Here is a 27,788-nt window from a genome sequence, read left to right as displayed (position 1 = left end):
GTTTCAGGGAAACCATCCCCTTTGCCGGTTAGACGTTTCAGGGAAACGATCCCTTTGCTGGTTAGACGTTTCAGGGAACGATCCCTTTGCTGGTTAGACGTTTCAGGGAAACAATCCCCTTTGCTGGTTAGACGTTTCAGGGATACGATCCCCTTTGCCGGAAAGACGTTTCAGGGAAACCATCCCCTTTGCCGGTTAGACGTTTCAGGGAAACGATCCCCTTTGCCGGTTAGACGTTTCAGGGAAACAATCCCCTTTTCTGGTTAGACATTTCAGGGAAACAATCCCTTTGCCGGTTAGACGTTTCAGGGAACGATCCCTTTGCCGGTTAGACGTTTCAGGGAAACAATCCCTTTGCCGGTTAGACGTTTCAGGGAACGATCCCTTTGCTGGTTAGACGTTTCAGGGAAACAATCCCCTTTGCCGGTTAGACGTTTCAGGGATACGATCCCTTTGCCGGTTAGACGTTTCAGGGAAACGATCCCCTTTGCCGGTTAGACGTTTCAGGGAACAATCCCTTTGCCGGTTAGACGTTTCAGGGAAACGATCCCCTTTGCTGGTTAGACGTTTCAGGGAAACGATCCCCTTTGCCGGTTAGACGTTTAAGGGAACGATTCCTTTGCCGGTTAGACGTTTCAGGGAACGGTCCCTTTGCTGGTTATAAGTAGGAGGGAAAAGATCCCTTTGCTGGTTAGACGTAGGAGGGAACGATCCCCTTTGCTGGTTAGACGTTTCAGGGAAACGATCCCCTTTGCTGGTTAGACGTCGGAGGGAAACAATCCCCTTTGTTGGTTAGACGTTGGAGGGAACGATCCCCTTTGCTGGTTAGACGTTTCAGGGAACGATCCCCTTTGCTGGTTAGACGTCGGAGGGAAACGATCCCCTTTGCCGGTTAGACGTTTCAGGGAAACGGTCCCCTTTGCCGGTTAGACGTTTCAGGGAACGGTCCCTTTGCTGGTTAGACGTCGGAGGGAAAAGATCCTCTTTGCTGTTTAGACGTCGGAGGGAAACGATCCCCTTTTGCTGTGACCTGATGTTGACCTCTGACCTGCAGGGAGCACGAGGTGAGCTGTGACTACCGTCCAGTGCGCTGTCCCAACAACCCCTCCTGCCCTCCTCTACTCACCATGAACCTGGAGGGACACCTTAAGGAATGTGAACACATCAAGTGCCCTCACTCCAAATACGGGTAGGTCGCGCTCACACACACACACACACACACACTGACCCCCTCCCTGACCCCCCCCGACCTCATGTCTAACCCCACCCCTCCTTCTCAGATGTGCGTTTATCGGTAACCAGGATACGTATTCCACACATCTGGACCCCCTGTCTGACTCCCCCTGTCTGACCCCTTGTTTGACCCCCTGTCTGACCCCTCTCTCTCCCCCTGTCTGACCCCTCTCTCTCTCCCTGTCTGACCCCCTGTCTGACCCCCTGTCTGACCCCTCTCTCTCCTTCTCCTCAGATGTGCGTTTATCGGTAACCAGGATACGTATTCCACCCATCTGGACCCCCTGTCTGACCCCCTGTCTGACCCCCTGTCTGACCCTCTGTCTGACCCCTCTCTCTCCCCCTCTCTGACCCCTCTCTCTCCTTCTCCTCAGATGTGCGTTTATCGGTAACCAGGATACGTATTCCACCCATCTGGACCCCCTGTCTGACCCCTCTCTCTCCCCCTGTCTGACCCCTCTCTCTCCCCCTGTCTGACCCCCTGTCTGACCCCTCTCTCTCCCCCTGTCTGACCCCTCTCTCTCTCCCTGTCTGACCCCCTGTCTGACCCCTCTCTCTCCCCCTGTCTGACCCCTCTCCCTCTCCCTGTCTGACCCCCTGTCTGACCCCTCTCTCTCCTTCTCCTCAGATGTGCGTTTATCGGTAACCAGGATACGTATTCTACCCATCTGGACCTGTGTAAGTTTGAAGGGCTGAAGGAGTTCCTGCAACAGACTGATGACAGGTACGTACAACCATGAGGTACAGGTGACCCTCCCTCTCTCCCTGATTGGTTCCATGTTGACCCTCCCTCTCTCCCTGATAGGTTCCATGTTAACCCTCCCTGATAGGTTCCATGTTGACTCTCCCTGATAGGCTCCATGTTGACTCTCCCTGATAGGTTCCATGTTGACCCTCCATCTTTTCCTGATAGGTTCCATCTTGACTCTCCCTGATAGGTTCCATGTTGACCCTCTCTCTCTCCCTGATAGGTTCCATGTTGACCCTCTCTCTCTCCCTGATAGGTTCCATGTTGACCCTCTCTCTCTCCCTGATAGGTTCCATGTTGACCCTCTCTCTCTCCCTGATAGGTTCCATGTTAACCCTCCCTCTCTCCCTGATAGGTTCCATGTTGACCCTCCCTCTCTCCCTGATAGGTTCCATGTTGACCCTCCCTCTCTCCCCTGATAGGTTCCATGTTGACCCTCCCTCTCTCCCTGATAGGTTCCATGGTGACCCCCCCCTCTCTCCCTGATAGGTTCCATGTTGACCCTCCCTCTCTCCCTGATAGGTTCCATGAGATGCAGGTGACCCTGTCTCAGAAGGACCAGGACATTGCCTTCCTGAGGTCCATGCTGGGGAAACTGTCTGAGAAACTGGACCAGCTGGAGAAGAACCTGGAACTGAAGTTTGGTATGAGGGGGGGGGTTTGACCTGGGGGGTGTTTCTGACCTGGGGAAACTGTCTGAGAAACTGGACCAGCTGGGAAAGAACCTGGAACTGAAGTTTGGTATGAGGGGGGGGGGGGGTTGATCTGGGGGGGTGTTTCTGACCTGGGGAAACTGTCTGAGAAACTGGACCAGCTGGAGAAGAACCTGGAACTGAAGTTTGGTATGAGGGGGGGTTTGACCTGGGGGGGTGTTTCTGACCTGGGGGGGTGTTTCTGACCTGGGGGGGTGTTTCTGACCTGGGGGGGTGTTTCTGACCTGGGGAAACTGTCTGAGAAACTGGACCAGCTGGAGAAGAACCTGGAACTGAAGTTTGGTATGAGGGGGGGGGGTTTGACCTGGTGGGTGTTTCTGACCTGGGGGGGTGTTTCTGACCTGGTGTGTGTGTGTGTGTGTGTTTCTGACCTGGGGGGGTGTTTCTGACCTGGTGTGTGTGTGTGTGTGTGTTTCTGACCTGGGGGTGATGTTTCTGACCTGGTGTGTGTGTGTTTCTGACCTGGTGTGTGTGTGTGTGTGTTTCTGACCTGGGGGTGATGTTTCTGACCTGGTGTGTGTGTTTCTGACCTGGGGGGGTGTGTTCCAGATGTCCTGGATGAGAACCAGAGTAAGCTGAGTGAAGACCTGATGGAGTTTAGGAGAGATGCCTCCATGCTCAACGTGAGTTTCTGATCTCTATATTATACTAGGATGACCGTCACACACAGTACATTTATAATTTACTCTCTCTGTGCCTCTCTCTCTCTCTCTCTCTCTCTCTCTCTCTCTCTCTCTCTCTCTCTCTCTCTCTCTCTCTCTGTGCCTCTCTCTCTCTCCGTGCCTCTCTCTCTCTCTGTCTCTCTCTCTCTCTCTCTCTCTCTCTCTCTGTGCCTCTCTCTCTCTCCGTGCCTCTCTCTCTCTCTCTCTCTCTCTGTGCCTCTCTCTCTCTCCGTGCCTCTCTCTCTCTCCGTGTCTCTCTCTCTCTCTCCGTGTCTCTCTCTCTCTCTCTCTGTGCCTCTCTCTTTCTCCGTGTCTCTCCGTCTCTGTCTCTCAGGATGAGTTGTCCCACATCAACGCCAGACTCAACATGGGCATCCTGGGCTGTGAGTTTCTCCTCTGTTTTTCACTCTCCTTTCCTCTTCTTCTCCTCTCCTTTCTCTCCTCTCTCCTCTCTTCATCTCCCCTCTACTCTCCTCTTCTCCGCTCTGTCCTTTTCTCTCTCTCCTCTCCTCTCCTCAACTCTCTTCATCTCTCCTCTCCTTCACTTGTCCGTTGTGATGAGATGTTAAACTAACCCTCCCTGTGTGTGTCCCTCCTCTCCTCTCCTCCGTTGTGAAACGGAGATGTTAAGTTGTGATGAGATGTTAAGCTAACCTGTGTGTGTCCCTCCTCCTTTCCCCTCTATGCAGAGATGTTAAGTTGTGAAGAGATGTTAAACCCTCCCTGTGTGTGTCCCTCCTCCTTTCCCCTCTGTGCAGAGATGTTAAGTTGTGAAGAGATGTTAGACTAACCTGTTTGTGTCCCTCCTCCTTTCTCCTCTGTGCAGAGATGTTAAGTTGTGAAGAGATGTTAGACTAACCTGTTTGTGTCCCTCCTCCTTTCCCCTCTGTGCAGAGATGTTAAGTTGTGAAGAGATGTTAAACCCTCCCTGTTTGTGTCCCTCCTCCAGCCTACGACCCCCAGCAGATCTTTAAATGTAAAGGGACGTTCGTAGGTCACCAGGGGCCAGTCTGGTGTCTGTGTGTCTACTCTACAGGGGACCTGCTCTTCTCTGGCTCCTCGGACAAGACCATCAAGGTACACACACACACACACAAACAACTGGGACACCTTAAAAATCAGACATTCTCTCAAGTTGGTATATTGAAAACTACTTGAATTTAAAAAATGAGAGGAGAAACAGAAAAATGAAAAATGTCTTCACCTGAAAAATTATCAGGGAATCTTGGGGGATTCATTTCCAGACAGACGACCTGAGTTTAATTTAGTCACGTTTTTCAAGCTCTGGTTGTCAGGAGAGCTCCCTCTCATTCTACCCACACTGCCTCTCTGGTTGTCAGGAGAGCTCCCTCATTCTACCCAAACTGCCTCTCTGGTTGTCAGGAGAGCTCCCTCATTCTACCCACACTGCCTCTCTGGTTGTCAGGAGAGCTCCCTCATTCTACCCACACTGCCTCTCTGGTTGTCAGGAGAGCTCCCTCATTCTACCCACACTGCCTCTCTGGTTGTCAGGAGAGCTCCCTCTCATTCTACCCACACTGTCTCTCTGGTTGTCAGGAGAGCTCCCTCATTCTACCCACACTGCCTCTCTGGTTGTCAGGAGAGCTCCCTCTCATTCTACCCACATTGCCTCTCTGGTTGTCAGGAGAGCTCCCTCTCATTCTACCCACACTGCCTCTCTGGTTGTCAGGAGAGCTCCCTCATTCTACCCACACTGCCTCTCTGGTTGTCAGGAGAGCTCCCTCATTCTACCCACACTGCCTCTCTGGTTGTCAGGAGAGCTCCCTCTCATTCTACCCACACTGCCTCTCTGGTTGTCAGGAGAGCTCCCTCTCATTCTACCCACACTGTCTCTCTGGTTGTCAGGAGAGCTCCCTCATACTACCCACACTGCCTCTCTGGTTGTCAGGAGAGCTCCCTCATTCTACCCACACTGTCTCTCTGGTTGTCAGGAGAGCTCCCTCATTCTACCCACACTGTCTCTCTGGTTGTCAGGAGAGCTCCCTCATTCTACCCACACTGCCTCTCTGGTTGTCAGGAGAGCTCCCTCTCATTCTACCCACACTGTCTCTCTGGTTGTCAGGAGAGATCCCTCTCATTCTACCCACACTGCCTCTCTGGTTGTCAGGAGAGCTCCCTCATTCTACCCACACTGTCTCTCTGGTTGTCAGGAGAGATCCCTCTCATTCTACCCACACTGCCTCTCTGGTTGTCAGGAGAGCTCCCTCTCATTCTACCCACACTGCCTCTCTGGTTGTCAGGAGAGCTCCCTCATTCTACCCACACTGTCTCTCTGGTTGTCAGGAGAGCTCCCTCTCATTCTACCCACACTGTCTCTCTGGTTGTCAGGAGAGCTCCCTCATTCTACCCACAGTGCCTCTCTGGTTGTCAGGAGAGCTCCCTCTCATTCTACCCACACTGTCTCTCTGGTTGTCAGGAGAGCTCCCTCATTCTACCCACACTGCCTCTCTGGTTGTCAGGAGAGCTCCCTCTCATTCTACCCACACTGTCTCTCTGGTTGTCAGGAGAGCTCCCTCTCATTCTACCCACACTGCCTCTCTGGTTGTCAGGAGAGCTCCCTCTCATTCTACACACACTGTCTCTCTGGTTGTCAGGAGAGCTCCCTCTCATTCTACCCACACTGCCTCTCAGCCAGGCAGGTACAGAGTGGACTGATTAGGCGCCGCCGAACGTCTCATCGATAGCTAAAATGCCGTGCAAATGTAGATTCCAGCCTGCCTGGATGGTTTACACCAGACCCAACCAGGGACGTAGTGGAAACGAACAAACGATTTTTATTCAACTTTTTATTTAGATAATTATCTTTTACTCACTTATTATTGCATTTATCACCATCGATCGACTCTCAGAAGTCGTTGATCAGAAGTCTTCTAGACCTGAGTTGTAATCGTTGATCAGAAGTCTTCTAGACCTGAGTTGTAATCGTTGATCAAGAAGTCTTCTAGACCTGAGTTGTAATCGTTGATCAGAAGTCGTTGATCAGAAGTCTTCTAGACCTGAGTTGTAATCGTTGATCAAGAAGTCTTCTAGATCTGAGTTGTAATCGTTGATCAGAAGTCGTTGATCAGAAGTCTTCTAGACCTGAGTTGTAATCGTTGCTCAGAAGTCTTCTAGACCTGAGTTGTAATCGTTGATCAGAAGTCTCCTAGACCTGAGTTGTCATCGTTGCTCAGAAGTCTTCTAGACCTAAGTTGTAATCGTTGATCAGAAGTCGTTGATCAGAAGTCTTCTAGACCTGAGTTGTAATCGTTGATCAGAAGTCTTCTAGACCTGAGTTGTAATCGTTGATCAGAAGTCTTCTAGACCTGAGTTGTAATCGTTGATCAGAAGTCTTCTAGACCTGAGTTGTCATCGTTGATCAGAAGTCTTCTAGATCTGAGTTGTGATCGTTGATCAAGAAGTCTTATAGCCCTGAGTTGTAATCGTTGATCAGAAGTCTTCGTTGATCAGAAGTCTTCTAGACCTGAGTTGTAATCATTGATCAGAAGTCTTCTAGACCTGAGTTGTCATCGTTGATCAGAAGTCTTCTAGACCTGAGTTGTAATCGTTGATCAACCACACACAGACACATGTTGACTCCCTCTCTCTCTCTCTCTGTCAGGTGTGGGATACCTGCACCACCTATAAATGTCAGAAGACTCTGGAGGGTCATGATGGAATCGTGCTGGCACTGTGTATACAGGGGTAAGGACACACGCACACACACACACACACACACACATACAGAGAGAGTTGTGTTAATTCCAGTAGTAATAATAGCAGGACATATAATCATGTAGTCAGGCTTCAACGCTGCTGTTGTGTTGTATCTCTCACTCTTCTGTCTCTCCTTCTTCCCCCTCTCTCTCCTCTTCCTCTTCTCCCTCTCTCTCTCTCCTCTTTCCCCTCTCTCTCTCTCCTTCCCCCCTCGCTCTCTCCTCTTTCCCCTCTCACTCCCCTCTTTCCCCTCTCTCTCTCCTTCCCATCTCTCTCTCCTTCCCATCTCTCTCTCCTTCCCCTCCCTCTCTCTCCTTCCCCTCCCTCTCGCTCCTTCCCCTCTCGCTCTCTCCTCTTTCCCCTCTCGCTCTCTCCTCTTTCCCCTCGCTCTCTCCTCTTTCCCCTCTCGCTCTCTCCTCTTTCCCCTCTCGCTCTCCTCTCCCTCCCTGTAGGAACAGACTGTATAGTGGCTCAGCTGACTGCACCATCATAGTGAGTCTGTTCTGACTGTTGTCTCTTATGAATTATCCTGTTTAACAACAATAACACACCTACAGTCTGACTGTTGTCTCTTATAAACCACAACAACACACCTACAGTCTGACAGTTTATTAGGTACACCCATTTAGTACCAAGTCGGACCCCCCTTTGCCTCCAGAACAGCCTGAATTCTTCGGGGCATAAAACATTCCCCACATCATTATACCACTGCCATCAGCCTGTACCGGTGACACCAGGCAGGATCGGGGCCATGGACTCCCCCAAACGCCAAATTCTTCTGTCTCTGCCATCAGCGTGACGCAACAGTGTCGGTGTGAGGCCGTTTCTTCTTGTTTTTAGCTGATAGGAGGGGAACCCGGTGTGTTCGTCTGATGAAATTAGCCAATCCGTGACGAGGACCTACGAGTTGCGCGTTTCAGAGGTGCCCCGTTCTGCACGCCGCCGCTGTGGAACGCCTCTGTTATTTGACTGTTTGTTGTTTCTCCGTTCTCTGTAAACCCTCAGACGTGAAAAGTCCAGACGTTTCTGAGATACTGGAGCGCCCGGCACCGACGGTCGTACCACGCTCAAGGTCGCTCGTTTTTTATTCCCCGGTCTAACATCCGATGGACCAGTAACTGAATGCCTCGATGCCTGTCTGCCTGCTGTATATAACAAGCTACGACCACGTGACCCACTGTCTGGAGGAGCGATCCATTGTGGTGGATGGGACGGTGTACCTAATAAACTGTCCGGTGTGTGTGTATATAACTCACCTTTTTTACATTTTTTATTTATTTGACCTTTTTATTTTAACTAAAGTCAAGTTAAGAACAAATTCTAATTTACAATGACGGCCTCCTGCGGGGTCGGGGTCGGGGTCGTGGTCTGGGAATATGGAAATAGTTATTTAAAAATATAACACACAAATGTAGGACACAACACACATCACAACGAGACAACACAACACTACATGAAAGAGACCTAAGACAACAACATGGCAACGCAGCAACACATGACGACACAGCAGCAACACCTACACTGACTGTAGAACCATGACGACACAGCAGCAACACCTACACTGACTGTAGAACCATGACAACACAGCAGCAACACCTACACTGACTGTAGAACCATGACGACACAGCAGCAACACCTACACTGACTGTAAAACCATGACGACACAGCAGCAACACCTACACTGACTGTAGAACCATGACGACACAGCAGCAACACCTACACTGACTGTAGAACCATGACGACACAGCAGCAACACCTACACTGACTGTAGAACCATGACAACACAGCAGCAACACCTACACTGACTGTAGAACCATGACAACACAGCAGCAACACCTACACTGACTGTAGAACCATGACGACACAGCAGCAACACCTACACTGACTGTAGAACCATGACGACACAGCAGCAACACCTACACTGACTGTAGAACCATAACGACACAGCAGCAACACCTACACTGACTGTAGAACCATGACGACACAGCAGCAACACCTACACTGACTGTAGAACCATGACGACACAGCAGCAACACCTACACTGACTGTAGAACCATGACAACACATGACGACACAGCAGCAACACCTACACTGACTGTAGAACCATGACGACACAGCAGCAACACCTACACTGACTGTAGAACCATGACGACACAGCAGCAACACCTACACTGACTGTAGAACCATGACGACACAGCAGCAACACCTACACTGACTGTAGAACCATGACAACACATGACGACACAGCAGCAACACCTACACTGACTGTAGAACCATGACAACACAGCAGCAACACCTACACTGACTGTAGAACCATGACAACACAGCAGCAACACCTACACTGACTGTAAAACCATGACAACACAGCAGCAACACCTACACTGACTGTAGAACCATGACGACACAGCAGCAACACCTACACTGACTGTAGAACCATGACGACACAGCAGCAACACCTACACTGACTGTAGAACCATGACGACACAGCAGCAACACCTACACTGACTGTAGAACCATGACGACACAGCAGCAACACCTACACTGACTGTAGAACCATGACAACACATGACGACACAGCAGCAACACCTACACTGACTGTAGAACCATGACAACACATAACGACACAGCAGCAACACCTACACTGACTGTAGAACCATGACGACACAGCAGCAACACCTACACTGACTGTAGAACCATGACAACACAGCAGCAACACCTACACTGACTGTAAAACCATGACAACACAGCAGCAACACCTACACTGACTGTAGAACCATGACAACACATGACGACACAGCAGCAACACCTACACTGACTGTAGAACCATGATGTACTTTACCTAGATCATCAGCCCTGTGTCTGCTTTGTGTCCAACATGCCTCTTGTGCGTTCTCCCCGTCTCTCTCCCTGTCTCTCCCGTCTCTCCCTCTCTCTCCCCCGTCTCTCTCTGTCTCTCTCTATCTCTCTCTGTCTCCTGTCTCTGTATCTCTCTCTCTCTCTGTATCTCTCTCTCTCTGTATCTCTCTCTCTCTCTCTGTATCTCTCTCTCTCTCTCTGTATCTCTCTCTCTCTCTCTGTATCTCTCTCTCTCTCCCTGTCTCTCTCTCTCCCTGTCTCTCTCTCTCCCCGTCTCTCTCTCCCCATCTCTCTCTCTGTCTCCCGTCTCTCTCTCTCTGTCTCCCGTCTCTCTCTCTCCCTGTATCTCTCTCTCTCTGTCTCCCGTCTCTCTCTGTCTCCCGTCTCTCTCTCTCTGTCTCCCGTCTCTCTGTCTCCCGTCTCTCTCTCTCTGTCTCCCGTCTCTCTCTCTCTCTGTCTCCCGTCTCTCTCTCTCTGTCTCTCTCTCTGTCTCCCGTCTCTCTCTCTCTGTCTCCCGTCTCTCTCTCTCTGTCTCCCGTCTCTCTGTCTCCCGTCTCTCTGTCTCCCGTCTCTCTGTCTCTCTGTCTCCCGTCTCTCTGTCTCCCGTCTCTCTGTCTCCCGTCTCTCTGTCTCCCGTCTCTCTGTCTCCCGTCTCGCTCTCTCTCTGTCTCCCGTCTCGCTCTCTCTCTGTCTCCCGTCTCGCTCTCTCTCTGTCTCCCGTCTCTCTCTCTCTGTCTCCCGTCTCTCTCTCTCTGTCTCCCGTCTCTCTCTCTCTGTCTCCCGTCTCTCTCTCTCTCTCTCTCTGTCTCCCGTCTCTCTGTCTCCCGTCTCTCTCTCTTCTGTCCCACGTCTCTCTCTCTCTGTGTGTTATGTAGGTGTGGGACGTCCAGACCCTGCAGAAGGTGAACACAATCCGTGCCCATGACAACCCGGTGTGTACGCTGGTGTCCTCCCACAGCATGCTGTTCAGCGGATCCCTCAAGGCCATCAAGGTAGACCCGAAGAACCGTTTTTAAAAATAGAGGCTGAGAAGCTGCTTCCTTCACTTTCCTGGTGTTAGGAGGTGGAGTGGTGATTGGTTTAAATCCATGCTTCTCTGACATCATTCAGCTGTAATTATCCAATGTGGTGTGTCCGTACGCTGTGATCTGCAAGGTAAAGAATTAAATAGGTGACCAACCAACCACTTCCTGTAGATGTTGACCAACCAACCACTTCCTGTAGTTGTTGACCAGTCTCTCACTTCCCTGTGGAGGAATTGTGAAATGTAACTGTTAATTTCAGGTCCTGCTACGTCGTCTGTGTCGAGGGACTGGTCTTTACCTCGGCCTTTCGAACACGTTGACTTTGTGTTGATTTTTCAACCATTCTGATGGTTAGACTCTGGCTTGTGTGATTGTTTTTAATCGTCGTCTCGCTGCACGACTCAGCTTGGGCTTCAGCTCACCGACGGATGGGTCTGACGCCGTCTCTGATACAGAATTCATGGCTCCTTCGTTTAAGGCGACTGGTCGTCCGGAGGCAGCAGAGCCTCGCCCCAAACCATCACACTACCACCACACCACTACCACACCACTACCACACCACTACCATCACTCCTCCACCACCACACCACCACCACCATCACACCACTACCATCACACCACTACCATCACACCACCACCATCACACCACTACCATCACACCACTACCATCACACCACTACCATCACACCACTACCATCACTCCACTACCATCACTCTACTACCATCACACCACCACCATCACACCACTACCATCACACCACTACCATCACACCACTACCATCACACCACCACCATCACTCCACTACCATCACACCACCACCACCACCATCACACCACCACCACCACTACCATCACTCCACTACCATCACACCACCACCATCACACCACTACCATCACACCACTACCATCACACCACTACCATCACTCCACTACCATCACTCTACTACCATCACACCACCACCATCACACCACTACCATCACACCACCACCATCACACCACTACCATCACACCACCACCATCACTCCACTACCATCACACCACCACCATCACTCCACTACCATCACACCACCACCACCACCATCACACCACCACCACCACTACCATCACACCACTACCATCACACCACTACCATCACTCCACTACCATCACTCCACTACCATCACACTCTACCATCACTCCACCACCATCACACCACTACCATCACACCACCACCATCACACCACCACCATCACACCACTACCATCACACCACCACCACCACACCACCACCACCACACCACCACCACCACACCACCACCACCACCACTACCATCACACCACTACCATCACACCACCACCACCACTAACATCACACCACTACCATCACACCACTACCATCACACCACTACCATCACTCCACTACCATCACTCCACTACCATCACACTCTACCATCACTCCACCACCATCACACCACCACCATCACACCACCACCATCACACCACCACCATCACACCACCACCATCACACCACTACCATCACACCACCACCATCACACCACCACCATCACACCACCACCATCACACCACCACCATCACACCACCACCATCACACCACCACCACCACTACCATCACACCACTACCATCACACCACCATCACACCACCACCACACCACTACCATCACACCACTAACATCACACCACTACCATCACACCACTACCATCACCCCACTACCATCACACCACTACCATCACTCCACTACCATCACTCCACTACCATCACACTCTACCATCACTCCACCACCATCACACCACTACCATCACACCACCACCATCACACCACCACCATCACACCTCTACCATCACACCTCTACCATCACACCACTACCATCACACCACTACCATCACACCACCACCATCACACCACCACCATCACACCACCACCATCACACCACCACCATCACACCACCACCATCACACCACTACCATCACACCACTACCATCACTCCACCACCATCACTCCACCACCATCACACCACCACCATCACACCACTACCATCACACCACTACCATCACACCACTACCATCACACCACCACCATCACACCATCACTCCACTACCATCACTCCACTACCATCACTCCACTACCATCACTCCACTACCATCACTCCACTACCACCACACCACTACCATCACTCCACTACCACCACACCACTACCATCACACCACTACCATCACACCACTACCATCACACCACTACCATCACACCACTACCACCACACCACCACCATCACACCACCACCATCACACCACCACTCCACTACCATCACACCACTACCACCACACCACCACCACCACACCACTACCATCACACCACTACCATCACTCCACTACCATCACTCCACCACCACCACACCACTATCATCACACCACTATCATCACTCCACCACCATCACTCCACTACCATCACTCACTACCATCACACCACTACCATCACACCACTACCATCACTCCACTACCATCACACCACTACCATCACACCACTACCATCACACCACTACCATCACACCACTACCATCACACCACTACCATCACTCCACCACCACCACCATCACACCACCACCATCACACCACTACCATCACACCACTACCATCACACCACCACCATCACACCACCACCATCACACCACTACCATCACACCACTACCATCACTCCACTACCATCACTCCACCACCATCACACCACCACCATCACACCACCACCATCACACCACTACCATCACACCACTACCATCACACCACCACCATCACACCACCACCATCACACCATCACTCCACTACCATCACTCCACTACCACCACACCACTACCATCACACCACTACCATCACACCCCTACCACCACACCACCACCATCACACCACCACCATCACACCACCACTCCACTACCATCACACCACTACCATCACACCACCACCACCACCATCACCATCACACCATCACTCCACTACCATCACTCCACTACCATCACTCCACTACCACCACACCACTACCATCACACCACTACCATCACACCCCTACCACCACACCACCACCATCACACCACAACTCCACTACCATCACACCACCACTCCACTACCATCACACCACTACCATCACACCACCACCACCACACCACTACCATCACACCACTACCATCACTCCACTACCATCACTCCACCACCACCACACCACCATCATCACACCACTACCATCACTCCACTACCATCACTCCACCACCATCACTCCACCACCATCACTCACTACCATCACACCACTACCATCACACCACTACCATCACTCCACTACCATCACACCACTACCATCACACCACTACCATCACTCCACCACCATCACACCACCACCATCACACCAATACCATCACACCACCACCATCACTCCACCACCATCACACCACCACCATCACACCACCACCATCACACCACTACCATCACACCACTACCATCACTCCACCACCATCACACCACCACCATCACACCACTACCATCACACCACCACCATCACACCACTACCATCACACCACTACCATCACACCACCACCATCACACCATCACCATTACACCATCACTCCACTACCATCACTCCACTACCATCACACCACTACCATCACACCCTACCACCACACCACCACCATCACACCACCACTCCACTACCATCACACCACTACCATCACACCACTACCATCACACCACCACCACCACACCACTACCATCACACCACTACCATCACTCCACTACCATCACTCCACTACCATCACTCCACCACCATCACTCCACCACCATCACTCACTACCATCACACCACTACCATCACACCACTACCATCACTCCACCACCATCACTCCACCACCATCACTCACTATCATCACACCACTACCATCACTCCACCACCATCACACCACTACCATCACTCCACCACCATCACTCCACCACCATCACACCACCACCATCACACCACTACCATCACACCACTACCATCACTCCACTACCATCACTCCACTACCATCACTCCACCACCACCACACCACTACCATCACACCACTACCATCACACTCTACCATCACTCCACCATCACACCATTACCATCACACCACTACCATCACACCATCACTCCACTACCATCACTCCACTACCATCACTCCACTACCATCACTCCACTACCATCACTCCACCACCATCACACCACCACCATCACGCCACCACCACCACCATCACTCCACCACCATCACTCCACTACCATCACACCACCACCACCATCACACCACCACTACCATCACACCACTACCATCACACCACCACTACCATCACACCACCACTACCATCACACCACCACCACCATCACCCCACCACTACCATCACACCACCATCACCCCTCCACTACCATCACTCCACTACCATCACTCCACTACCATCACTCCACTACCATCACTACGCCACCACCACCACCATCACTCCACCACCATCACTCCACTACCATCACTCCACTACCATCACTCCACTACCATCACACCACCACCACCATCACACCACCACTACCATCACACCACTACCATCACACCACCACTACCATCACACTACCACTACCATCACACCACCACCACCATCATCCCACCACTACCATCACACCACCATCACCCCACCACTACCATCACACCACTACCATCACACCACTACCATCACACCACTACCATCACACCACCACTACCATCACACCACCACCACCATCACCCCACCACTACCATCACACCACCATCACACCACTACCATCACACCACCACCATCACACCACTACCATCACACCACTACCATCACACCACCATCACACCACTACCATCACACCACTACCATCACACCACTACCATCACACCACTACCATCACTCCACCACCATCACTCCACTACCATCACACCACTACCATCACTCCACTACCATCACCCCACTACCATCACACCACTACCACCACACCACTACCATCCCACCTCCACTACCATCACACCACTACCATCACTCCACTACCATCACACCACCACCATCACTCCACTACCATCACACCACCACCATCACACCACTACCATCACACCACTACCATCACTCCACTACCATCACTCCACTACCATCACACCACCACCATCACACCACTACCATCCCACCACCACCATCACACCATCACCATCACACCACTACCATCACACCACCATCTTGCTGACCGTTGGGTACGAGGTCCTTACTGTGGAATACAGCTTTAACCTTTAACCCCAGACTTCCTCTTCCTGTACAGTACCAGTCTGACCTGTTTAACCTTTAACCCCAGACCTCCTCTTCCTGTACAGTACCAGTCTGACCTGTTTAACCTTTAACCCCAGGGCTCCTCTTCCTGTACAGCACCTCGGGTCTTCTGATGTGGCTTTTCTACTGAGACGAGAGGACAGACAGAATCACAGAGTTAGAGAGTGAGGGAGAGAGAGTGAGGGAGAGAGAGTGAGGGAGAGAGAGTGAGGGAGAGAGAGTGAGGGAGAGAGAGTGAGGGAGAGAGAGTGAGGGAGAGAGAGTGAGGGAGAGAGAGTGAGGGAGAGAGAGTGAGGGAGAGAGCGTGAGGGAGAGAGAGTGAGGGAGAGAGCGCGCTCCTTGTCAGGGAACTGGGACAGACGGAGGGAGGAATGATCTCACTATTGAAAGGGATTTCCCCTCTTCCACAACTCTGTCTGAAGTGTTTCAATGACATCTTCTGCTGTTAACGCCTGATGACTTTCTAACTGTGTGTGTGTGTGTGTGTGTGTGTGTGTGTGTGTGTGTGTGTGTGTGTGTGTGTGTGTGTGTGTGTGTGTGTGTGTGTGTGTGTGTGTGTAATAATACTGCCCTGCTCTAAATGTGTGGTTCTCACCGATCTGTCTGTTAGCTAATCTCTTTTTTTTCTCGCTCCCTGTCCTCTATCTTTTTCCCCTTCATCTCTCCCTCTTCCCCTCCCTCCCTCCCTCTCCCCTCTATATTTTTCCCCTTCATCTCTCCCTCTTCTCCTCCCCTCTTCTCTCCTACTCCCCTCTTGTCTCCCTCCAGGTGTGGGACATAGTGGGGACAGAGTTGAAGCTGAAGAAGGAGTTAACAGGACTGAACCACTGGGTTCGTGCTCTGGTGGCCTCTCAGAACCACCTCTACAGTGGATCATACCAGACCATCAAGGTAGGAGGACAGGAAGTGTGTGTGTGTCATCATAGTTAAAGCATGGGGATGTGTGGTTGTACTTGGCTACGTTACTAAATATAGAAACACAGGAACTCAGTGTGATTGTTCTCCTCTGCTGCCTCACTGTTCTGGGTGGAGGGAGAGAGGGGGAGAGAGGGAGAGAGAGAGAGACGTAGGGTGTGACTGTGACTGTTCTCCTCTGGTGCCTCACTGTTCTGGGTGGAGGGAGAGACTCTAATGAAGACTCAGGGGAGGGAGAGAGACAGAGGGGTGGAAACAAGAGAGAGGGAGACAGAGGAGAGGAAGATGGAGGTGTTGTGTTCATGAGGGACACGTTGTGAAGTCTGTCTGTCTGTAAAACAAGTGTGGAGGCCAGACAATACTGGCAACATTCTCTCACATCTTTCTTTGTCCCTCTTCTTCTCTCTCTTCTCCTCTCTCTTCTCCATCCCTCTCTTCTCCTCTCTTCTCTTCCTCTCTTCTCTTCCTCTCTTCTCCTCTCTTCTCCATCCCTCTCTTCTCTCTCTTCTCTTCCTCTCTTCTCCATCCCTCTCTTGCTCTCACACCTCTGTCCCTCCCCCCTTTCTCTCCTTTCCCCATCTCTCCACCACATCATGGCATGTTTTGGAGGAGCTCTCTGATTGGTGGAGCATGTGAACATTCCACCATTGCTATGGGGATGGAAGTTGATGACTTGCAGCTGTGGTTTCTGTCTTTCTACAGCTGATAAGAGAATCTGTCTGTCTATTTATTTGTGTTCTCTGGCTTCAGTACAGTGAATAACAATTCTAGACTTAATAAAACTGTCCTCTCTCCTCCCCCTACTCTCCTCTCTCCTCCCCCTACCTCCTCTCTCTTCCCCCTACCTCCTCTCTCCTCCCCCTACCTCCTCTCTCCTCCCCCTACTCTCCTCTCTCCTCCCCCTACTCGCCTCTCTCCTCCCCCTACCTCCTCTCTCCTCTCTCCTCCCCCTACCTCCTCTCTCCTCCCCCTACCCCCCTCTCTCCTCCCCTACCCCCCTCTCTCCTCCCCCTACCCTCCTCTCTCCTCTCTCCTCCGCCTACCGCCTCTCTCCTCCCCCTGCCTCCTCTCTCCTCTCTCCTCCCCCTACCTCCTCTCTCCTCCCCCTACCCCCCTCTCTCCTCTCTCTACCCTCCTCTCTCCTCTCTCCTCCCCCTACCCTCCTCTCTCCTCCCCCTACCCTCCTCTCTCCTCCCCCTACCCTCCTCTCTCCTCCCCCTACCCTCCTCTCTCCTACCCTCCTCTCTCTTTTCTCCTCCCCAACCATCCTCTCTCCTACCATCCTCTCTCCTCCCCCTACCCTCCTCTCTCCTCCCCCTCCCCCCTCTCCTACCCTCCTCTCTACTCCCCCTCCCCCCTCTCCTCTCTCCTCACCCTACCCTCATCTCTCCTCCCCCTACTCCCCTCTCCTATATCTTCTCTCCTACCCTCCTCTCTCCTTCCCCTCTCCTATCCTCCTCTCTCCTCTCTCCTACCCTCCTCTCTCCTTCCCCTACCCTCCTCTCTCATACCCTCCTCTCTCCTCACCCTACCCTCATCTCTCCTCCCCCTCCCCCCTCTCCCCTCTCCCCCCTCTCCTCTCTCCTCACCCTACCCTCATCTCTCCTCCCCCTACTCCCCTCTCCTATCTCTTCTCTCCTACCCTCCTCTCTCCTTCCCCTCTCCTACCCTCCTCTCTCCTACCCTCCTCTCTCCTCTCTCCTACCCTCCTCTCTCCTTCCCCTACCCTCCTCTCCTCCTCTCTCCTCCCTCTCCTACCCTCCTCTCTTCTCCCCCTACCCTCCTCTCTCCTCCCTCTCCCATCCCCTACTCACCTCTTCCTCTCTCCTACCCTCCCCTCTCTCCTCCCTCTCCTATCCCCCTACCCTCCTCTCTCCTCTCTCCTACCCTCCTCTCTCCTCCTCTCTCCTACCCTCCTCTCTCCTCCCCCAACCCTCCTCTCTCCTCCCCCAACCCTCCTCTCTCCTCCCCCAACCCTCCTCTCTCCTCCCCCAACCCTCCTCTCTACTCTCTCCTACCCTCCTCTCTACTCTCTCCTACCCTCCTCTCTCCTACCCTCCTCTCTCCTACCCTCCTCTCTCCTCCCTCTCCTCCCCTCCCCCCTCCTCCCCCCTCCTCTCTCCTCCCCTCCCCCCTCCTCCCCCCTCCTCTCTCCTCCCCTCCCCCCTCCTCCCCCCCTCTCTCTCCTCCCTCTCCCCCTCCTCTCTCCTCCCTCTCCCCCTCTCCTCTCCCCGGTCATCAGATCTGGGACATCCGTTCCCTGGACTGTGTTCATGTCCTCCAGACCAGTGGGGGCAGTGTCTATTCCATCGCTGTCACCAACCATCACATCGTCTGTGGCACCTACGAGAACCTTATACACGTAAGACACACACACACACACACACACACACATATACAGAGATACATATATCCTCAAGGGGACATGATTTATACCGTCTTAATGGGGACATGATTTATACCGTCCTCAAGGGGACATGATTTATACCGTCCTCAAGGGGACATGATTTATACCGTCTTCAAGGGGACATGATTTAGACTGTCCTCAAGGGGACATGATTTAGACTGTCCTCATGATTTAGACTGTCCTCAAGGGGACATGATTTAGACTGTCCTCAAGGGGACATGATTTATACCGTCTTCATGGGGACATGATTTAGACTGTCCTCAAGGGGACATGATTTAGACTGTCCTCAAGGGGACATGATTTAGACCGTCCTCAAGGGGACATGATTTAGACCGTCCTCAAGGGGACATGATTTAGACCGTCCTCAAGGGGACATGATTTAGACCGTCCTCAAGGGGACATGATTTAGGCCGTCCTCAAGGGGACATGATTTAGGCCGTACTCAAGGGGACATGATTTAGGCCGTCCTCAAGGGGACATGATTTAGCATCGGTTTGGACATGAGGCTGTAGCCAATACCCAGGTAAGCATCGGGTTGGACATGAGGCTGTAGCCAATACCCAGGTCAGCATCGGGTTGGACATGAGGCTGTCAGCATCGGGTTGGACATGAGGCTGTCAGCATCGGGTTGGACATGAGGCTGTCAGCATCGGGTTGGACATGAGGCTGTCAGCATCGGGTTGGACATGAGGCTTTAGCCAATACCCAGGTCAGCATCGGGTTGGACATGAGGCTGTCAGCATCGGGTTGGACATGAGGCTGTCAGCATCGGGTTGGACATGAGGCTGTCAGCATCGGGTTGGACATGAGGCTGTCAGCATCGGGTTGGACATGAGGCTGTCAGCATCGGGTTGGACATGAGGCTGTCAGCATCGGGTTGGACATGAGGCTGTCAGCATCGGGTTGGACATGAGGCTGTCAGCATCGGGTTGGACATGGGGCTGTCAGCATCGGGTTGGACATGGGGCTGTCAGCATCGGGTTGGACATGGGGCTGTCAGCATCGGGTTGGACATGGGGCTGTCAGCATCGGGTTGGACATGGGGCTGTCAGCATCGGGTTGGACATGGGGCTGTCAGCATCGGGTTGGACATGGGGCTGTCAGCATCGGGTTGGACATGGGGCTGTAGCCATTACCCATGTCAGCATCGTGTTGGACATGAGGCTGTAGCCATTACCCATGTCAGCGTCGGGTTGGACATGAGGCTGTAGCCATTACCCAGATCAGCATCGGGTTGGACATGAGGCTGTAGCCAATACCCAGATCAGCATCGGGTTGGACATGAGGCTGTAGCTATTACCCAGATCAGCATCGGGTTGGACATGAGGCTGTCAGCATCGGGTTGGACATGAGGCTGTAGCCAATACCCAGATCAGCATCGGGTTGGACATGAGGCTGTAGCCATTACCCAGATCAGCATCGGGTTGGACATGAGGCTGTAGCCAATACCCAGATCAGCATCGGGTTGGACATGAGGCTGTAGCCATTACCCAGATCAGCATCGGGTTGGACATGAGGCTGTAGCCATTACCCAGATCAACATCGGGTTGGACATGAGGCTGTAGCCATTACCCAGATCAGCATCGGGTTGGACATGGGGCTGTCAGCATCGGGTTGGACATGGGGCTGTCAGCATCGGGTTGGACATGGGGCTGTCAGCATCGGGTTGGACATGAGGCTGTAGCCATTACCCATGTCAGCATCGGGTTGGACATGAGGCTGTAGCCATTACCCATGTCAGCGTCGGGTTGGACATGAGGCTGTAGCCATTACCCAGATCAGCATCGGGTTGGACATGAGGCTGTAGCCAATACCCAGATCAGCATCGGGTTGGACATGAGGCTGTAGCTATTACCCAGATCAGCATCGGGTTGGACATGAGGCTGTCAGCATCGGGTTGGACATGAGGCTGTAGCCAATACCCAGATCAGCATCGGGTTGGACATGAGGCTGTAGCCATTACCCAGATCAGCATCGGGTTGGACATGAGGCTGTAGCCAATACCCAGATCAGCATCGGGTTGGACATGAGGCTGTAGCCATTATCCAGATCAGCATCGGGTTGGACATGAGGCTGTAGCCATTACCCAGATCAACATCGGGTTGGACATGAGGCTGTAGCCATTACCCAGATCAGCATCGGGTTGGACATGAGGCTGTCAGCATCGGGTTGGACATGAGGCTGTAGCCAATACCCAGATCAGCATCGGGTTGGACATGGGGCTGTAGCCATTACCCATGTCAGCATCGGGTTGGACATGAGGCTGTCAGCATCGGGTTGGACATGAGGCTGTAGCCATTACCCAGATCAGCATCGGGTTGGACATGAGGCTGTAGCCAATACCCAGATCATTATCGGGTTGGACATGAGGCTGTAGACAATACCCAGATCAGCATTGGGTTGGACATGAGGCTGTTGGCCTCTCTGATCCAATTCTGATCGCAGTAATTGTTTTTGATATTGTGATATTTATGTGGTTTAAAAAAAATAATAATAATGTACTTGGCCAACTTCCTGTCCTGGACAGTAGGGGACAGTGTTTTTAATGTGGATCCCTGATGTGTTCTCTAGGTCTGGGATATAGAGTCTCAGGTCCGGACCCTAACGGGTCATGTGGGGGACAGTGTTTTTAATGTGGATCCCTGATGTGTTCTCTAGGTCTGGGATATAGAGTCTCAGGTCCGGACCCTAACGGGTCATGTGGGGGACAGTGTTTTTAATGTGGATCCCTGATGTGTTCTCTAGGTCTGGGATATAGAGTCTCAGGTCCGGACCCTAACGGGTCATGTGGGGACAGTGTTTTTAATGTGGATCCCTGATGTATTCTCTAGGTCTGGGATATAGAGTCCAAGGAGCAGGTCCGGACCCTAACGGGTCATGTGGGGACAGTGTTTTTAATGTGGATCCCTGATGTGTTCTCTAGGTCTGGGATATAGAGTCCAAGGAGCAGGTCCGGACCCTAACGGGTCATGTGGGGACAGTGTACGCTCTAGCAGTCATCTCTACACCAGACCAGACCAAGGTGTTCAGCGCCTCCTATGACCGCTCACTCAGGGTAAGTCTGTCTCTCCTACCGTCTGTCTCTCCTACCGTCTGTCTCTCCTACCGTCTGTCTCTCCTACCGTCTGTCTCTCCGACCGTCTGTCTCTCTGACCGCCTGTCTCTCTTAGCGTCTGTCTCTCTTTACCGTCTGTCTCTCTCTGACCGTCTGTCTCTCTCTGACCGTCTGTCTCTCTTTACCGTCTGTCTCTCTTTACCGTCTGTCTCTCTTTACCGTCTGTCTCTCTGACCGTCTGTCTCTCTGACCGTCTGTCTCTCTGACCGTCTGTCTCTCTGACCGTCTGTCTCTCTGACCGTCTGTCTCTCTCACCGTCTGTCTCTCTCACCGTCTGTCTCTCTCACCGTCTGTCTCTCTCACCGTCTGTCTCTCTCACCGTCCGTCTCTCTCACCGTCCGTCTCTCTCACCGTGTCCGTCTCTCTCACCGTCCGTCTCTCTCACCGTCCGTCTCTCTCACCGTCCGTCTCTCTCACCGTCCGTCTCTCTCACCGTCCGTCTCTCTCACCGTCCGTCTCTCTCACCGTCCGTCTCTCTTACCGCCCGTCTCTCTTATCGTCTGACCACCTGTCTGACCACCATCTGTCTGACCACCATCTATCTGACCTGTCTGTCTCTCTCACCGTCCGTCTCTCTCACCGTCCGTCTCTCTCACCGTCCGTCTCTCTCACCGTCCGTCTCTTTCACCGTCCGTCTCTTTCACCGTCCGTCTCTCTCACCGTCCGTCTCTCTCACCGTCCGTCTCTCTCACCGTCCGTCTCTCTCACCGTCCGTCTCTCTCACCGCCCGTCTCTCTCACCGCCCGTCTCTCTCACCGCCCGTCTCTCTCACCGCCCGTCTCTCTCACCGCCCGTCTCTCTTACCGCCCGTCTCTCTTATCGTCTGACCACCTGTCTGACCACCATCTGTCTGACCACCATCTATCTGACCTGTCTGACCACCATCTATCTGACCTGTCTGACCACCATCTATCTGACCTGTCTGACCACCATCTATCTGACCTGTCTGACCACCATCTATCTGACCTGTCTGACCACCATCTATCTGACCTGTCTGACCACCATCTCTCTGACCTGTCTGACCACCATCTCTCTTCCCTGTCTGACCACCATCTCTCTGACCTGTCTGACCACCATCTCTCTGACCTGTCGTCTGACCATCTCTCTGACCTGTCTGTCTGACCATCTATCTGACCTGTCTGTCTGTCCGCCATCTATCTGACCTGTCTGTCTATCTGACCTGTCTGTCTGTCAGCCACCTATCTGACCTGTCTGTCCGCCACCTATCTGACCTGTCTGTCCGCCACCTATCTGACCTGTCTGTCCGCCACCTATCTGACCTGTCTGTCCGCCACCTATCTGACCTGTCTGTCTATCTGACCTGTCTGTCTGTCCGCCACCTATCTGACCTGTCTGTCCGCCACCTATCTGACCTGTCTGTCCGCCACCTATCTGACCTGTCTGTCCGCCACCTATCTGACCTGTCTGTCCGCCACCTATCTGACCTGTCTGTCCGCCACCTATCTGACCTGTCTGTCCGCCACCTATCTGACCTGTCTGTCCGCCACCTATCTGACCTGTCTGTCCGCCACCTATCTGACCTGTCTGTCCGCCACCTATCTGACCTGTCTGTCCGCCACCTATCTGACCTGTCTGTCCGCCACCTATCTGACCTGTCTGTCCGCCACCTATCTGACCTGTCTGTCCGCCACCTATCTGACCTGTCTGTCCGCCACCTATCTGACCTGTCTGTCCGCCACCTATCTGACCTGTCTGTCCGCCACCTATCTGACCTGTCTGTCCGCCACCTATCTGACCTGTCTGTCCGCCACCTATCTGACCTGTCTGTCCGCCACCTATCTGACCTGTCTGTCCGCCACCTATCTGACCTGTCTGTCCGCCACCTATCTGACCTGTCTGTCCGCCACCTATCTGACCTGTCTGTCCGCCACCTATCTGACCTGTCTGTCCGCCACCTATCTGACCTGTCTGTCCGCCACCTATCTGACCTGTCTGTCCGCCACCTATCTGACCTGTCTGTCCGCCACCTATCTGACCTGTCTGTCCGCCACCTATCTGACCTGTCTGTCCGCCACCTATCTGACCTGTCTGTCCGCCACCTATCTGACCTGTCTGTCCGCCACCTATCTGACCTGTCTGTCCGCCACCTATCTGACCTGTCTGTCCGCCACCTATCTGACCTGTCTGTCCGCCACCTATCTGACCTGTCTGTCCGCCACCTATCTGACCTGTCTGTCCGCCACCTATCTGACCTGTCTGTCCGCCACCTATCTGACCTGTCTGTCCGCCACCTATCTGACCTGTCTGTCCGCCACCTATCTGACCTGTCTGTCCGCCACCTATCTGACCTGTCTGTCCGCCACCTATCTGACCTGTCTGTCCGCCACCTATCTGACCTGTCTGTCCGCCACCTATCTGACCTGTCTGTCCGCCACCTATCTGACCTGTCTGTCCGCCACCTATCTGACCTGTCTGTCCGCCACCTATCTGACCTGTCTGTCCGCCACCTATCTGACCTGTCTGTCCGCCACCTATCTGACCTGTCTGTCCGCCACCTATCTGACCTGTCTGTCCGCCACCTATCTGACCTGTCTGTCCGCCACCTATCTGACCTGTCTGTCCGCCACCTATCTGACCTGTCTGTCCGCCACCTATCTGACCTGTCTGTCCGCCACCTATCTGACCTGTCTGTCCGCCACCTATCTGACCTGTCTGTCCGCCACCTATCTGACCTGTCTGTCCGCCACCTATCTGACCTGTCTGTCCGCCACCTATCTGACCTGTCTGTCCGCCACCTATCTGACCTGTCTGTCCGCCACCTATCTGACCTGTCTGTCCGCCACCTATCTGACCTGTCTGTCCGCCACCTATCTGACCTGTCTGTCCGCCACCTATCTGACCTGTCTGTCCGCCACCTATCTGACCTGTCTGTCCGCCACCTATCTGACCTGTCTGTCCGCCACCTATCTGACCTGTCTGTCGGACCACCTATCTGACCTGTCTGTCCACCATTTATCTGACCTGTCTGTCTGACCATCTATATGACCTGTCTGTCTGACCATCTATCTGACCTGTCTGACCACCATATATCTGACCTGTCTGTCCACCTATCTGACCACCTGTCTGACCGTCTGTCTGACCGTCTATCTGACCGTCTGTCTGACCTGTCTGTCTGACCTGTCTGTCTGACCTGTCTGTCTGACCTGTCTGTCTGACCGTCTGTCTTACCACCTGTCTGACCACCTGTCTGTCCACCATCTATCTGACCTGTCTGACCACCATCTATCTGACCTGTCTGACCATCTGTCTGTCCACCATCTATCTGACCTGTCTGTCCACCATCCATCTGACCTGTCTGTCCACCATCCATCTGACCTGTCTGACCACCATCTATCTGACCTGTCTGTCTGACCATCTATCTGACCTTTCTGACCACCATATATCTGACCTGTCTGTCCACTTCCTATCTGACCACCTGTCTGACCACCTGTCTGACCTGTCTGACCATCTATCTGACCTTTCTGACCACCATATATCTGACCTGCCTGACCACCACCTGTCTGACCATATATCTGACCATATATCTGACCATCTGTCTGACCATCTGTCTGACCTGTCTGACCTGTCTGTCTGACCGTCTGTCTGACCACCTGTCTGACCATCTGTCTGACCGTCTGTCCACTTCCTGTCTGACCATCTATCTGACCTGTCTGTCCACCATCCATCTGACCTGTCTGTCCACCATCCATCTGACCTGTCTGACCACCATCTATCTGACCTGTCTGTCTGACCATCTATCTGACCTTTCTGACCACCATATATCTGACCTGTCTGTCCACTTCCTATCTGACCACCTGTCTGACCACCTGTCTGACCTGTCTGACCATCTATCTGACCTTTCTGACCACCATATATCTGACCTGCCTGACCACCACCTGTCTGACCATATATCTGACCATATATCTGACCATCTGTCTGACCATCTGTCTGACCGTCTGTCTGACCTGTCTGACCTGTCTGTCTGACCGTCTGTCTGACCACCTGTCTGACCATCTGTCTGACCGTCTGTCCACTTCCTGTCTGACCATCTATCTGACCTTTCTGACCACCATATATCTGACCTGCCTGACCACCACCTGTCTGACCATATATCTGACCATATATCTGACCATCTGTCTGACCATCTGTCTGACCGTCTGTCTGACCTGTCTGACCTGTCTGTCTGACCGTCTGTCTGACCACCTGTCTGACCATCTGTCTGACCGTCTGTCCACTTCCTATCTGACCTGTCTGACCATCTATCTGACCTGTCTGACCATCTATCTGACCTGTCTGACCACCATCTGTCTGTCCACCATCTATCTGACCTGTCTGTCCACCATCTATCTGACCTGTCTGTCCACCATCTATCTGACCTAACTGTCCACCATCTATCTGACCTGTCTGTCCACCATCTATCTGACCTGTCTGACCACCATCTATCTGACCTGTCTGTCTGACCATCTATCTGACCTTTCTGACCACCATATATCTGACCTGTCTGACCATCTATCTGACCTGTCTGTCCACTTCCTATCTGACCACCTGTCTGACCACCTGTCTGACCTGTCTGACCATCTATCTGACCTTTCTGACCACCATATATCTGACCTGCCTGACCACCACCTGTCTGACCATCTATCTGACCATCTGTCTGACCACCTGTCTGACCACCTGTCTGACCACCTGTCTGACCACCTGTCTGACCGTCTGTCTGTCTGACCTGTCTGTCTGACCTGTCTGTCTGACCTGTCTGTCTGACCACCTGTCTGACCACCTGTCTGACCGTCTGTCCACTTCCTGTCTGACCATCTATCTGACCTGTCTGACCATCTATCTGACCTGTCTAATCATCTATCTGACCTGTCTGACCACCTGTCTGACCACCATCTATCTGACCTGTCTGAACATCTGTCTGACCATCTGTCTGACCATCTATCTGACCTGTCTGACCACCATCTATCTATCTGACCTGTCTGTCCACCCACCATCTATCTGACCTGTCTGTCCACCCACCTATCTGACCTGTCTGTCCACCATCTATCTGACCTGTCTGACCATCTTTCTGACCATCTAGC

At 52.7% G+C, this 27,788-nt stretch overlaps 1 protein-coding gene across 2 annotated transcripts in view; it reads left to right on the top strand.

Annotated features, from left to right (window-relative positions):
• Positions 1 to 27,788, top strand: part of traf7 (TNF receptor-associated factor 7) — a 46,920-nt gene that overhangs the window by 13,169 nt on the left and 5,963 nt on the right. For both annotated transcript variants that reach the window (XM_090194520.1, XM_090194521.1), the window contains exons 8-19: positions 1,055 to 1,189; positions 1,862 to 1,957; positions 2,504 to 2,625; positions 3,244 to 3,317; positions 3,691 to 3,739; positions 4,306 to 4,433; positions 6,979 to 7,061; positions 7,526 to 7,565; positions 10,805 to 10,921; positions 17,042 to 17,164; positions 19,431 to 19,550; positions 22,519 to 22,650. In XM_090194520.1, the coding sequence (XP_090050646.1) occupies positions 1,055 to 1,189; positions 1,862 to 1,957; positions 2,504 to 2,625; positions 3,244 to 3,317; positions 3,691 to 3,739; positions 4,306 to 4,433; positions 6,979 to 7,061; positions 7,526 to 7,565; positions 10,805 to 10,921; positions 17,042 to 17,164; positions 19,431 to 19,550; positions 22,519 to 22,650 (1,219 nt within the window). The remainder of the gene's footprint in view (positions 1 to 1,054; positions 1,190 to 1,861; positions 1,958 to 2,503; positions 2,626 to 3,243; positions 3,318 to 3,690; positions 3,740 to 4,305; positions 4,434 to 6,978; positions 7,062 to 7,525; positions 7,566 to 10,804; positions 10,922 to 17,041; positions 17,165 to 19,430; positions 19,551 to 22,518; positions 22,651 to 27,788) is intronic.

This window comes from Oncorhynchus mykiss, chromosome 13, assembly GCF_057628025.1.
Source record: "Oncorhynchus mykiss isolate SJ-2025 chromosome 13, ASM5762802v1, whole genome shotgun sequence".
Lineage (NCBI taxonomy): Eukaryota > Metazoa > Chordata > Actinopteri > Salmoniformes > Salmonidae > Oncorhynchus > Oncorhynchus mykiss.
Note: the sequence above shows the minus strand (reverse complement) of the source record. Positions and strands in the feature narration are given on the sequence as shown.